Below are 12,832 nucleotides of genomic sequence, written 5' to 3' on the forward strand. Positions count from 1 at the left end.
ATAGTTATTGTGACAGTCACTCCAAGAAACAGCATCTATACTGTTTGTTGTGTGGGTGTGTTTTTGGAATTTTTTTTAACTTGAAAGAGAAAAAAAATTTCAATACAATAGAGGGTAACAACAGTAATATATAATGTTATCTTTCAATTAGTTATTTAGAGTACAAGATACCTGCATTTCATTATCTAAACAATTAGCACAAACCTTTCTTTCCAGTGAAATTAGTATAACTATCTTAATTATGTTTTACATACTGTTATAGTTTGTGTCTAAACATACCAAAGCCTCATGCAGTCATGGTGGGGTGGTCCTTTCAGCCTTTGTTGTCTAGAGCTGGGTTGCCTGCGAGTGCTGCACCCACACAGGGGCAAGTAGCAGCATGCAATATAAGGAAGGAAAGTAGGCTTTTCCCTTTTGCCCTGTTTTGTTGCTTGCAGCCGTTATGAACAGTTTGCCCCTTAGCCATGCCACCCTGTCTTGGAGCCAGCTGAATATGAACTGAAATCTCCAAAACCTATAAGCTAAAGATACCTTTCTTTCTTTCATTTTGGGCATCAAGTATTTTGTCCCAGCAATGAGAGAAAAGCAATCAATACACACACATTATTTCTTTCATCTTTTCACATTAGGGAGACAATACAATGTTCTTACCTGGTTGTTGATGCATGAGCAATGATGTTTCCTCCAATAGGTTTTTTAGGGTCTGCAGCAAACATGGCTGCTCCATCCACTTGGGCTACCACCTGGTTAGTGATTACCACAGCTACTCCAAACTAATGGGGAGAGAGGGAAAGAATATCAGTTTGGCGGCCATTGACATTCCTGGAAACTTAGTGGCCACCACTTCCTCCAACAAAGCAATATTTCTCAAAAGTAATTTGATGTTATTAAGCACTAATATCTGACCTCTTAGCAAGTAAGGCTCCTGAAGGTAGCCGCTCTGCCCTCCCCGGCAGTTTACCTCATCAGCAAGTCGCAAAAGCATCCGAAGAAACCTGGCCAAGTGCATCTGCCTGGCTGAGAGCTCTCCTCGACCTGAGTAGTCTGTTCTGTACAGAGCGGTGGCACTGTCTACAATAAGCAGTGCATACCTACAGGGAACAACAATTCTCTGAAGCCTCTTTCTAGCCTGTGTCAGATTCTGCTCCCCTCCTCATCAATAAAATCTCAGATTGTTTCAATTGTGCAGAATATAGCTGATTTATAAAATACTGTCTATCATTCACATTTGACTCACTGTTAATGAGTTGTTTTTTCTGGTGGGGATAGGGATTGTGGGATAAGGAAGTGTCTTCTGCATGTTCAGCAAATATTTCACCAGTAACATTTACTTCCAGCTTTGGCTTTTTTCTTTTTTTTCAGTGTATCTTTCTTTTTGGATTATGAGACAGGGTCTCACTACGTAGCCCAGGCTGGCCTCGAATGTCACAGCAATCTACCTGCCCCAGCCTTCCAAGTGCTGGGATCACAGGTGTACCACTATACTGGCAGCTTCATTTTTCATTAGTGATTTGACCTAAACTACAAAATTGGAACTACACTTTAACTCTGCTGAGCTACTCAGGAAAAGGGCTCTAAGCTATACAAGAAGAGGCCCTTTAGTGCTTTTATTGTACATACCTGGACTCGACCATCATTGCTGATGCTTGATAAAGGAGCTGGGTCTGGTGGTCTGTGTTGAACCCACGAGCATACGCAACATTATCCAAGACATCACTGCCAGAGAGACCATATCTAAAAACAACATTTCAACAACATTTTTCTGCATACATGACTCAAGTTGATGAGGAAAACATCTCTAACACTTAAAATTACCAAGATGGATAGGTAATTGACGCTGACTGCTTTTAAGCCCAAGGTATAATTCCCTTTGTATTAATAAATTCAGGCCAGCTATCCATTGAGAGATACAGCAACTACTTTGAAGTAGATCTATCTGGCAATACTTTAGTATAAATTTCTTCTTTGATATCCCAGCCTGGGCAACTTAGCAACTTAGGAGATCCTTTCGCAAAATAAAAAATGGGTTTTGGGTATATAAGACCCTGAGGTCAATCTCCAGTACTGAAAAATCAAATCAAGGATGTAAAGCAGAAAAATTCATGAGATTTATGTACTGTATTGTGTAAGTCTTCTAGTTTTGCCTCAAGAAATATTGGTACATTATATAAGAAATCCAAAATACACAGCAAATTTAAAAGGTAACAGGAAAAATGGAAGAGAACCAAGAGACAGAGGAAGCAGGGAGGAGAGAAGACAAAAACCAGTTTAGATGTTTTGTACATGCATCAACTCCCCACAAGAAATGCTATTACACATTACAAACATGTACTAATAAAAAAAAATTAAAACTGGAAAAAAATGATATAATTTACTATCAGGCAAAGAGATTATCTTCTCCTGATACAGATGGACAGTTTTCCAGGAAAACAGAATTATCCTAACTCTTCTCTCACAAGACTATGGAGATCGCTATGTTATGGCTTCAGATCTTGGAAAATGTTAGCTGGAAATAGTATATTTTCTCATATTTTATGACCTTCCTTAACAATTAGAATAATTTGAATTACCTGTGAAAAAACAAATTCAGGGGCATAACCCAGACTCAGTGAACCAAAATGATATAGGAGGTCTGGCCAAAAAAAGAATGTATGTTTGACAAAATATCTCACATTATTCTTAACATGTAAGTTTGAAAAAAAGCTCTCAGCTCAAAGGAGTTCTGTCATTCTCTCATGGTACAAAGAACTTTTAAAAGCTGCTAATGATCCTCTAGCTAGCAACTGTAGCCATGGCTCTTAAACTTGAGCGAGCACTAGGGGTTACCTAGAGAGCTGGACTATATCCCCAGAATCTCTAATCATTTTTAATTCAGCAGCATTTCTAATACATTCCCAGGTGAGGCTAATGTTGTTGTTCTGAGCTGCAGTAACCTTTGATTTATGGCAAAAATTAATCAGTGAGGGCCATGGATGTAGCTCAGTGGCACAAGAGCCTGCCTGGCAAATACAATGTTCCAAGTTTGATTTCTGGTACAAAAAACAAAAAGAAAACTTAGTGAAAGCTGTTCTGAATGGAAACTAGATTAGCCTATGGAGGCCCAATTACTTATCAGATCAATTAAAAGTAAAATAAAGTTATAAAATTTTTTTTGCTAATGAGGTGGCACATGCCTGTAATCTCGGCAGCCTAGGTGGCTGAGGCAAGAGACCCTATCCCAGTAAGTGCTGGAGATGTAACTCAGTGACAGAACACATGTTTATTTTGCACAAAAGCCCTTGGTTCAATTGCTAGTAGTGTGTGTACATGTGGGATGGGGGATTCTTAATAGGAAGTGATTAAAATGATAAGTGAAAGCTGGGCATGATGGCACACACCTGTATATCAGCACTTTGCAGCTGAAGGATTTCAAACTGGAATGAGACTTTTCCGCAAAATAAAAGCAGGTCAGGGATGTAGCTCAATACCAAGGCCCTGAGTTCAGTCCTTAGCTCAGCAAAATTCTACAATGTGGTCTTGTGTTTCATTGCTATCATGCAGTATATTTGAGGCTCATCTATGGAGTGACATATGAATACTTAGTTTTATTGCTGAAGAACAGTCCACTGTATGGATAAAACATTTTTATTTTTTCATTCACTATTTGGTAAGACACATGGGTTGTTCCCTAGATCTGGTTATTACAATTATACTAAAATTCATATAAGTCTTTGTAGGAAATGTTTTTATTTCTCTTGGGTTCATAACTAAAATGAAACTGCTGAGTTATATGGTAAATTCCTACTTTTTTTTTTGTCAGCACAAGGGATCAAATCTATATCCCTGCACATGTTAGGCAAGCACGCCAGGCTCCATTCCCATCCCATGTTTAAAACTGGCAAGCTATTTTCTAAAGAACTACTTTACACTCTCACCAATAAAGTATGAGGTTCTAGTTTATCTCTATCCCCCTCAACATTCGTTACTTTTTCATTATAGCTATCATGGTGGGGGTGAAATGCTAGCTCATTATAGTTTTAATGTGATTTTCCTGATGCTTATTGATTTTGGGTATTTGGTCCACGTATTTAGCAGCTATTTGTACACTCTCTTTAGAGAAGTATTCGAATTCCTTGCTAAGGGCCGGAGATTTGGTTCAGTGGCATAAGCTCCTGCCTCGTGAATATGAGGTCATGAGTGTGATCCCCCGGACTCCCCCACCCCCAAGGAGAAATATGGTTTTTTTAGGGCCAGGGATTTAGCTCAGTGGCATAAGCGCCTGCCTGGTAAGCACAAGGTCATTAGCTGGATCCCTGGTACCCCCTGCCAAAAGTAATCAAATTTCCTGTTAATTTTTAATTTGGGTTTTGTTGTTGGGCTATAAGAGTTCTTTAGAAATCTGTGCTAAATACTGGACTATTACCAGATATATGACTTGCAAATTTCTTCTTACATTTTCTGGGCTTTCTCACTTTTTTGGGGGTGGGAGGACTGAACTATATCCTCAGCTATTTTATAAAAGTTTCATATTGTTTTACTTTTATGTAGTAGGTACTGAAACCAGGGCTGAGCTACATTTCCATTTTTTATTTTTATTTTTGAGATAGAGATTAAGGCCCTAAATTGCCCATGCAGGGCTTGAACTTGCAATCCTCCTGCCTGAGCCTCCTTGAGCACTAGGATTATAGCTGTGCACCATATCTAGCTTATTTTTATTTTTTGAGACAAAATCTTACAAAGTTTCAGGCTTGCTTTACTTTTTAAATCCTCCTGCCTCAACCTTTCCTCACTTTCCTGAAACACAAAGGTTTTTAATTTTGATGAAGGGAAAACTGACTTTCACATTCTATCATGGATTGTGCTTTTAGAATACACCACTATATTCCAATGTCTCTATGATTTTGAAGGTTCTAAGTACTTCAAATCAGTAAAAATCATAGTGTATTTGTCCTTTATCACAAGTAATTTTGTTTGCCTTTGATTTTTGTTTCATGTAGTTTGGGGTTCTTGTGGTGTGTGTACACTTACAATTACCGTATTTCTTTTTGTTTTGTCTATCTGAGACAGTTTCGCTATGTAGTTCAGGCTGGCTTTGAACTCTCAGGTTGGCCTTGAACTCAAGGCAATCTTCCTGCTTCAGTCTCCTGAGTGCTGGGATTACAGGTATGAGCCACCACACCCACTGTGTTATATCTTCTTGATGAACTGATACTTTAAAAATTATATAACTGGGCTGGGGATATAGCTCAATGGCATCAGTGCCTGCCTGGCAAGTGCGAAGTCATGAGTTAAATCCCCGGTTTAAAAACAAAACAAAATAAAACATATATATATATGATATATATATTTCGTTTTATCTCTAGTAAAACTTTTTGTCTTGAAGTCTATTTTGTCTAGTATAGCCATTCAATCTGTTATGATTGTTTACATGGATACTTTTTTCCTTCCTTTTCAAATTATTTTTGAGTTGCAAGTGTTTCTCTGGAAGACAACATGGTTAGATCTTGTTTTATATCTAGTATGGCACCAACTCACTGTAGATTAAAGAAAGTCATTCTTTTGAACCATACACATAACTGCAATATAGAGTGATGAGACATTCTTCGTCAAAACTGTAGCAATCAATACGGTGGTGGATGCGGCCATACTCTCTCACTGAATTTAGTAACCTACCTCTCAGCCACTGCTAGGAGTCGTTCTGGCCTAAAGGTACCCTCGGTATCGATGTACATGGCCTTTCCTTCACCTCCACCTCGGTCAATGGGAAGCTAAAATGGAAAAAAAAAAGGAAAAACTGAAATGATCATATTTGTTAGAGTTGATCAGTTTCCCCATGTTGTGTCTATAATCTCTCTATAATTCCTTGACAAAGGAAAAACAAATTGAAATGACAATCAGAGGCAAGGAAGCATTCCTTTTTGACAGAAATCCAGTTAGTAGTAGACATAAAGATCATTGTGTCTCATAGCACATGCATGTTTAGGGCCTTGTCAGAGTTACACTGCTTAGAAATACAGTTCAAGTAGTTAATCTATGAAATTGTGACTCAATGCTCAATTAATTCCAATATATCCAGATCAAACTTCATTTTACTGAGCAGAGTTCATTCCTGAGGGTTGTGAGTGTTCTAATGGGGCCTGTCAATGCCACAGAAACATTCTTAGCCAAATACAAAGAACAAACAAGAAAGAAAAGGGAGTTGCTTCAACCCCATACACAAATGTTACAGAAGAACAAAAGAAGAGAAGGGAAAAAACAGAAAAAAAAATTTTTTTTGAGGCAGGGTCTCTGTAGGTTATTTCAGCTGGCCCTGAGCTCACTACCTAGCCCAAGCTGGCCTCCCAGCTTGCAGGCGAACCTCTGACTGTCTCCCATTTTGGGATCACAGGGATGTATAACCATGCCCAGCCCAGAATTGTTTTTTAAGAAACAAAGAAAGAAATGTTAGCAGGTAAGATGGGTAGCACTGCCAGATAATGGGATGTTTTAAAGTCTGTGACCTAACTGTAACTTTCACCTTTATGTAACTTAAATGAACTGAGAAAATCTGAAAAATGACAGCAGATGTTAAGATTTAAACAGCAATCTAATATGTCCTATATTTCTGGTTCTAGTACTTAGCCTGATGAAATATAATTCTATTATTATTACTAACTTCTTCTTCTCTGGAACAAATGTCAAAGATCATAGTTGTTTTTCAACATAGCCACCTGAGAATGTTATTTTTATAAAGGCCCATGTTTCCTTAAGAATTTTGCTTTAATTTGTTGTTAAGAGGCATTTTTTGACTATTTAGTAAACATCCCCAAGCTAGGATTCTATCAATTTTAGGGCATTGTGATAGCCTAAGTTGCTACAGCAATGAAAGATACTGTGCACCATACTCTAAATATTGATTCTATGTGAATCCCTGTCAAAATAGCTGTGGCAGGGGCTGGGTCTAGTGATGAAGCTCAGCAAATTAGAGCACTTACCTACTATGTGCAAGGCCCTGAGTTTATCACAACACGAGGAAAACATTTCTATTTTAAAAGGCCACACATTTAATGATGTATGTCAGAGTAATTTTTTCCCCAGTGTTAGAGACTGAACCCAGAGCCTCACACAAGCCAAATAAGGATTCTACCACTGTATTCCCATAGGGTTACATTTTACTTATTTTGCAGGACTGAGGACTGAACCCAGAGACTTCGTGCTAAGCTACATCTCAGTCCTTCTAAAAGGTCTTTATTTTGAGATAGAATCTCACAAAGTCATTAAATTGCCCAAGCTTGCCTCAAACTTGCAAAGATAATCTAAGAGAAGTAGACCAGGTAATGGGGATAGAGTGTAACCTAAAACATTTGTAAGGGACAATAGCTTCAACAATTATGTAAAATGTAGACTAAAGGAAAGGCGGTAAAACTAGTAGAGCCCTAGGGGACGGTAAGAGAGTATCTGAAGTTAAGTGAATTCAAAGTTTCTATGATGTAGAAGAATACGCAGAAATCTACCCAGCTATAGGATTCTTGAGGACAGAGACAGTGTCTATTACATACATCCTAACAGATTCTTACCAACAGTATATGTCAGCTAATCCCTGATTTCATTAGCAAGAGCCCCAGAGCTCACCTGGCATGTAACAGCCAGTGTGTGACAGATTTGAGTCTTCCCAGTTCGAAATTCTCCAAACATTTCTGTGATAGATCCAGTCTCAATTCCACCTAAAAGAGCAATAGGAAGCCCTTTTTATACAAGGATTTATAAACTATAATCTCAGACTTTTCAGAAAGATATTTACGTAAGCTGGAAACCCAATTCCCAACAGTTATTTGGTAAAAACATTGTTATTATTATTATTATTACTATATTATTTTGGTTTGAGACAGGGTTTTACTATGTAGCCTACACTGACCTCAAACTTACAGTGATCCTCCTGTCTCAGATTCCTGAATGCTGGGATCCAGTTACAACTTTTTTGAAATAATTACAGATTTAGATATATAAAGAAGGAAATGTGCACTCTTTACCTGGCCTTCCCCAATGTGAACATCTTGCATTGCTACCATATACATTTATATCAGACTGCTGAAAATAGTATAATCTGAAGAGTTCATTCAGATTTCTCCAGTTATACATACATTCATGTGAGGATGTATAGTTCTGGACAACTTTATCTAATGTGTACCTTTATGTAACTATCACCAAATTCAAGATTCAGAACTATCCCATTCCAAGTCACTTAAAAACAGCCATTTAAGAAGATTGTTAAGTAATACCATCAAGTATTTACTATATGTGTCTGATATACCTGGTATTGTGCTTTGTACTATTTAAGACAGGGTTTCAGTTTATAATCAACTGACCTTGATCTTGTTATCCTACTGCCTCAGCCACTTAGTTGCTGCGATTGCAAGTGTGTACCTCATACCTAGTTTTTCATTTATTTTTTATTTTTGTTGTGTGTAATTTTTTTTTTTTTTTTTTTTTTTTTGAGATGGGGTCTCGCTATGTAATTCAGGCTGGCCTTGAGGTCACTTTGTAGCCGAGGCTGGTCTCGAACTCTCAAGGATCCTCCCACCTCAGCCTCCTGAGTGCTGGGATTACAGGCGTGAGTCACCACGCCCGGCTGAGTGTGATTCTTGAATTGATGATATTCTGTACTCCCACAAGGAAGAAAAACCTGAATGATTGTGCTAGGGCTTGTATCTAGATGGCCCTCCCAAGCTTCATGTTCCTGTAGGGGCACTTCTCAGAAGTAACTAGATAACGAATGTGTTAAGTATGGATTAAAGGTGTTGATAACTAAATTAGTCCACTGACTGATTTAGCATACTTCTGGATGTGGAGGAAGGCTAGATGTGGGTGGTACTAATCAATAGGCTTATAGCCTTAGTGGAACAAAAATGAAAGGGAGGCTCACTGTTTTGCTGCTTCCTGCCTGCCACCCCCTGAACTGTTTTTCCTCTACCATGTTGCTCTGCTTAGAGTAAGCTGACTATGCAGTCATCCTCTACAAATTGTGAGCTAAAATAAACTTTTCCTCTTTTATCATTGGGTGTTGGGTATTTTGTTCTAGCAACAGGAAAGTAACTAAGACAATTAGATAAATAACTCAATCTAACTTTATAAGAATTAAGATAGCTATGCTTAAAAAAAAAAAAGATAGCTATGCTTCCAATAGTTCAAAAACTAATTTTTCTTAAAGTCCTGAAGGTTAGCGTGTCTTATAAAATAAGTAGTAGTCACATACTGTTTTTTTGGGGGATTGGGAGTGGAGCTCACTGGTAGAGCACAAAAGAACTTTTTTATCCCAAATTTGTGCGTGCGCACGCGCACATACACACACACACATACACACACTTGTACTTTTTATCTAATCCCCAATTTTTAAATCTTATGGTATAGTATGTTACATTTATAGTTATTGCTTTAGGTAGAAGGAACCTATCATCTGGACATTAAATGGAGATTAATTATTTAATTTGTAGAAGCCTGTTATGGCACACACCTATAATCCCAGCACTTAGGAGGCTGAGGAGAATCATCATGACTTTGAAGTCAATCTAGGTTACACAGTGAATTCAAGGCCAGCCTGTACTTTATTTGTGTGTGTGTGACCTGAATGTGTTGCTGAATAGTTTACAACATGAAATTAAAGGCCAACTATACCTTGAAGTAGTTTGTCTAGCTCTTTGGACCCAGTAGTAATCTGTATGATCTCTGATCGCCTTTGGTGGAATTCAGTTGCAGTGGTAAAACCCATTGGAACTAATTTAGCTGCCTCAGCCTGGGGGAAAATAAGAAATGTTAAAGCAATAAGATACAAGTTGAGTAACCCTTATCTGAAATGCTTAGGATCAGTTTTTTTTTTTTTTTTTTTTTGAGACTGTCTCACTATATAGTTCAGGCTGGTATGGAGATTACTATATAGCCTAGGCTGGCCTCGAATTTTCCACAAACCTCCTGTCTCAGCTTCCCAAGTGTTGGAATTTCAGACGTACATTAGCATGCCCTGCTAAATTTTGGAATTCTTACATACAGTGTACCAGCTGAATATCCTTAATCCAAAGAGCTCCAAATCTTAACCCTTGAGCGTCACACTGGGGCTTAAAGTATGGAGAAGCTGGACATGGTGGTGCACACCTATAATCCCAATACTCAGCAAGATAAGGCAGGAGGATTGCTGCAATTTCAAGGCCAGCCCGGAGTGTTTAAGATCAACTTGAACTGCACAGCAAAATCCTACAATGTGCCAGACAATGCCAATGTAATACATATTTATACCTAAGTTCCTGTTCTATCTACTACAAACTATACACTACATACCCTAACTCCTTACAAGAATATTTACCCTTCCATGTTTTCTTCCTTCATGTTTACTTCACTAGCTCTATTAGCTGAGGCTGAAAAATTTGTGCCCTATTTAGTAATCACAGATGTCTTTTATGATAGGGTCAAATCCCAAGTACTACAAATAAATAATAAATATTTTTTAAAATGCAGGAAGCTAGGAACGGTGATATGTGACCATAATCCTAGCAGTTGGGAGGCAAAGGAAGGATTGCTGCAAGTTCAAGGCTAGTGTGGAGTATACAATGAGCTCAAGTTCAACCCAAACTACAATGTAAGACCCTGCTCAAAAACCAAAATAAATAAATAAATAAATAAATAATAAAAAAAATGAAATGCAGAAGTAGGGAATAGCTCAAGGATATCATGTTTGCCTAGTACATGTAAGATCCTGGAACTGATCCCTTTATTTAACAATGTATAAATAACAAATGCAATCACAAATATGTAGAAATTAAACCTCAGGGGGCTGGGGATTTAGCTCAGTGGCATAAGCGCCTGCCTTGCAAGCAGGCAGTCATGAGTTCGATCCCTGGTACTGGTAAAAATACCAAAAAAAAAAAAAAAAAAAAAAAAAAAAATTTTTTTAAACCTCAAACTCCTCAATAATCACAAGTCAAAGAAAAAGTCACAAAAGAAATTAGAAACTATTTTGAAATGAATGAAAACAAAGACAAGAATGACAAACATCTAATTACACTGACCAATAACAAGGAAGCCTAAAAGCTGCTAAAATCTGGATGAATAGAGAGGATGTTACTACCAATCTTACAGAAATAAAAATAATTTAATTACAAAGGGACTACTTTGAATAATTCTATGTCAACAAATTAGGTAGCTTTTAAATATAATTCACTACAGAACTCAGTGGTGAAATGTCTGTGATCTCAGTACTTAGGAGGTTGGGCAGGAGAACTGTCGCAAGTTTCAGACCAGCCTGGACTACAAAGTGAGCTCAAGGACCCCCTGAACTGAATAGTGAGACACTGTCTCAAAAAGACCAAAAAAAAAAAAAAAAAAAAAAAAAAAAAAAAAAATAGAATTCTGATACATGCTTACAGTTCCAGCAGTTAGCAGGCTGAGGCAAGATGACTGCTATGATTTCAAGGCCAGCCTGAGTTACATAATGGGTTCCAGGCCACCCTAACCTCTATAGTGAGACTCTGTCTAAAAAAAAAAAAAAAAAAAAAAACCAAACCAAGACCAAACCAAAAAACAATTCTTTCTCTAATGTTCCAATGTTACTAATGCTTTGTCTTGCAATGGTCCTCATTTTCAAATCCAAATTGATTTTTTTTTTTGGTCTTTTTTGAGACAGGGTCTTGCTATGCAGTTCCGGCTGGCCTTGAGCTCATTTTTTGTAGCCCAGGCTGGTCTCAAACTCGCAATGATCCACCCACCTCAGCCTCCAGAGTGCTGGGATTACAGGCATGAGCCACCATGCCCGGCAAAATTGATTATTTTTTAATTGGCTACCCGTTTCAAAGCCATGTTCCACGTTATCCTTCTGTATACAACATTCTCTATCATTTATAAAGTTTTCCCAGTCTCTCAATCTTACTAGGTATTCTTCTTTATGTAAGTCCCCCTTTCTACCTGAGATCCTCATTACCAAGGCTAGGATGGAGTTCACTGTTATAGTGTGCTGATGACATACAAGGTCAGGATCTGTTGTGTGCACCTGTAAATAGTAGTAAATAAATAATAGAAATTCTCATTTGTTCTCCAACCAAGTCTGTGTGCTTCTAGGCTTCTATTCTGGGTGTTCCTTCACTGAGTATCTGAATTGAAGCCACTCTAAACTAGATTCCATTTTTTCTTTTTCTTTCCTTTTCGGTGACACTGGGGATTGAACCCCGATGGCTACACCATTAGCCTCCTTGCTCTAAAAATTTTTCGAGGCAGAGTCTCCACTGGTTGGCCAGGCTAACCTTAGAATTATGATTCTCCTGCCTCAGCCTCTGAGTAGATGGGATTCAGCTATGCACCACCATGTCTGGCTAGAATCTCATACATGCTGCACAAATTACTTCATTCACAATCTTTCTTGGTTATTTTGATTATACTTTTAAAATGAAAAATTTTTTTCTCTTTGGATACAGTCTTGTTTTTCTACTGCGACAATGAATTTTTTTTTTTTTGAGACAGTCTCACTATATGTATGGAGTTCATGCTGGCCTTGAACTCACTATGTAGTCTTAAATGGAAGCATACAGAAAAATAAAAGACACATTTGTCTACACTACTTTTACTTAAACACTTATTTTATACATTCAAAATAACTGATGTGATTTCTAAAACTCAGATCTGATGGGGGCAAAAGTGAAGATCCAGTTACTATCTGTTCAGTCACAAAAACTGATGGCAGAAGAGTGAGATCATATACCCAGTAGGGACCTCAACTGGCTCAGTCAATATTACAATCTTTTAGCAAAGTATTAGGAACTTAAGAATTTTTTATTTACAATTAAGCCACTACTCCAACAACACATGGATAGCAATATCTATTCACTCTTTGGGG

The 12,832-nt window shown here is 37.8% G+C and overlaps 1 protein-coding gene across 3 annotated transcripts in view; it reads right to left on the minus strand.

The window, feature by feature from the left end:
- The window catches only part of Rad51 (RAD51 recombinase), a 32,390-nt gene that overhangs the window by 12,098 nt on the left and 7,460 nt on the right, over positions 1–12,832 (minus strand). For 2 of the 3 annotated variants that reach the window (XM_063250287.1, XM_003475693.5), the window contains exons 4-9: positions 9,631–9,748; positions 7,591–7,682; positions 5,653–5,747; positions 1,621–1,734; positions 962–1,091; positions 652–773 (exon numbers count right to left, since the gene is read on the minus strand). In XM_063250287.1, coding sequence (XP_063106357.1) covers positions 652–773; positions 962–1,091; positions 1,621–1,734; positions 5,653–5,747; positions 7,591–7,682; positions 9,631–9,748 — 671 coding nt within the window. The remainder of the gene's footprint in view (positions 1–651; positions 774–961; positions 1,092–1,620; positions 1,735–5,652; positions 5,748–7,590; positions 7,683–9,630; positions 9,749–12,832) is intronic. The other variant, XM_013158797.3, reaches the window with a different exon arrangement.

Source organism: Cavia porcellus, unplaced genomic scaffold, assembly GCF_034190915.1.
Source record: "Cavia porcellus strain 051 isolate PalLab524CR breed Dunkin Hartley unplaced genomic scaffold, mCavPor4.1 scaffold_6, whole genome shotgun sequence".
In the NCBI taxonomy this organism is placed as follows: domain Eukaryota; kingdom Metazoa; phylum Chordata; class Mammalia; order Rodentia; family Caviidae; genus Cavia; species Cavia porcellus.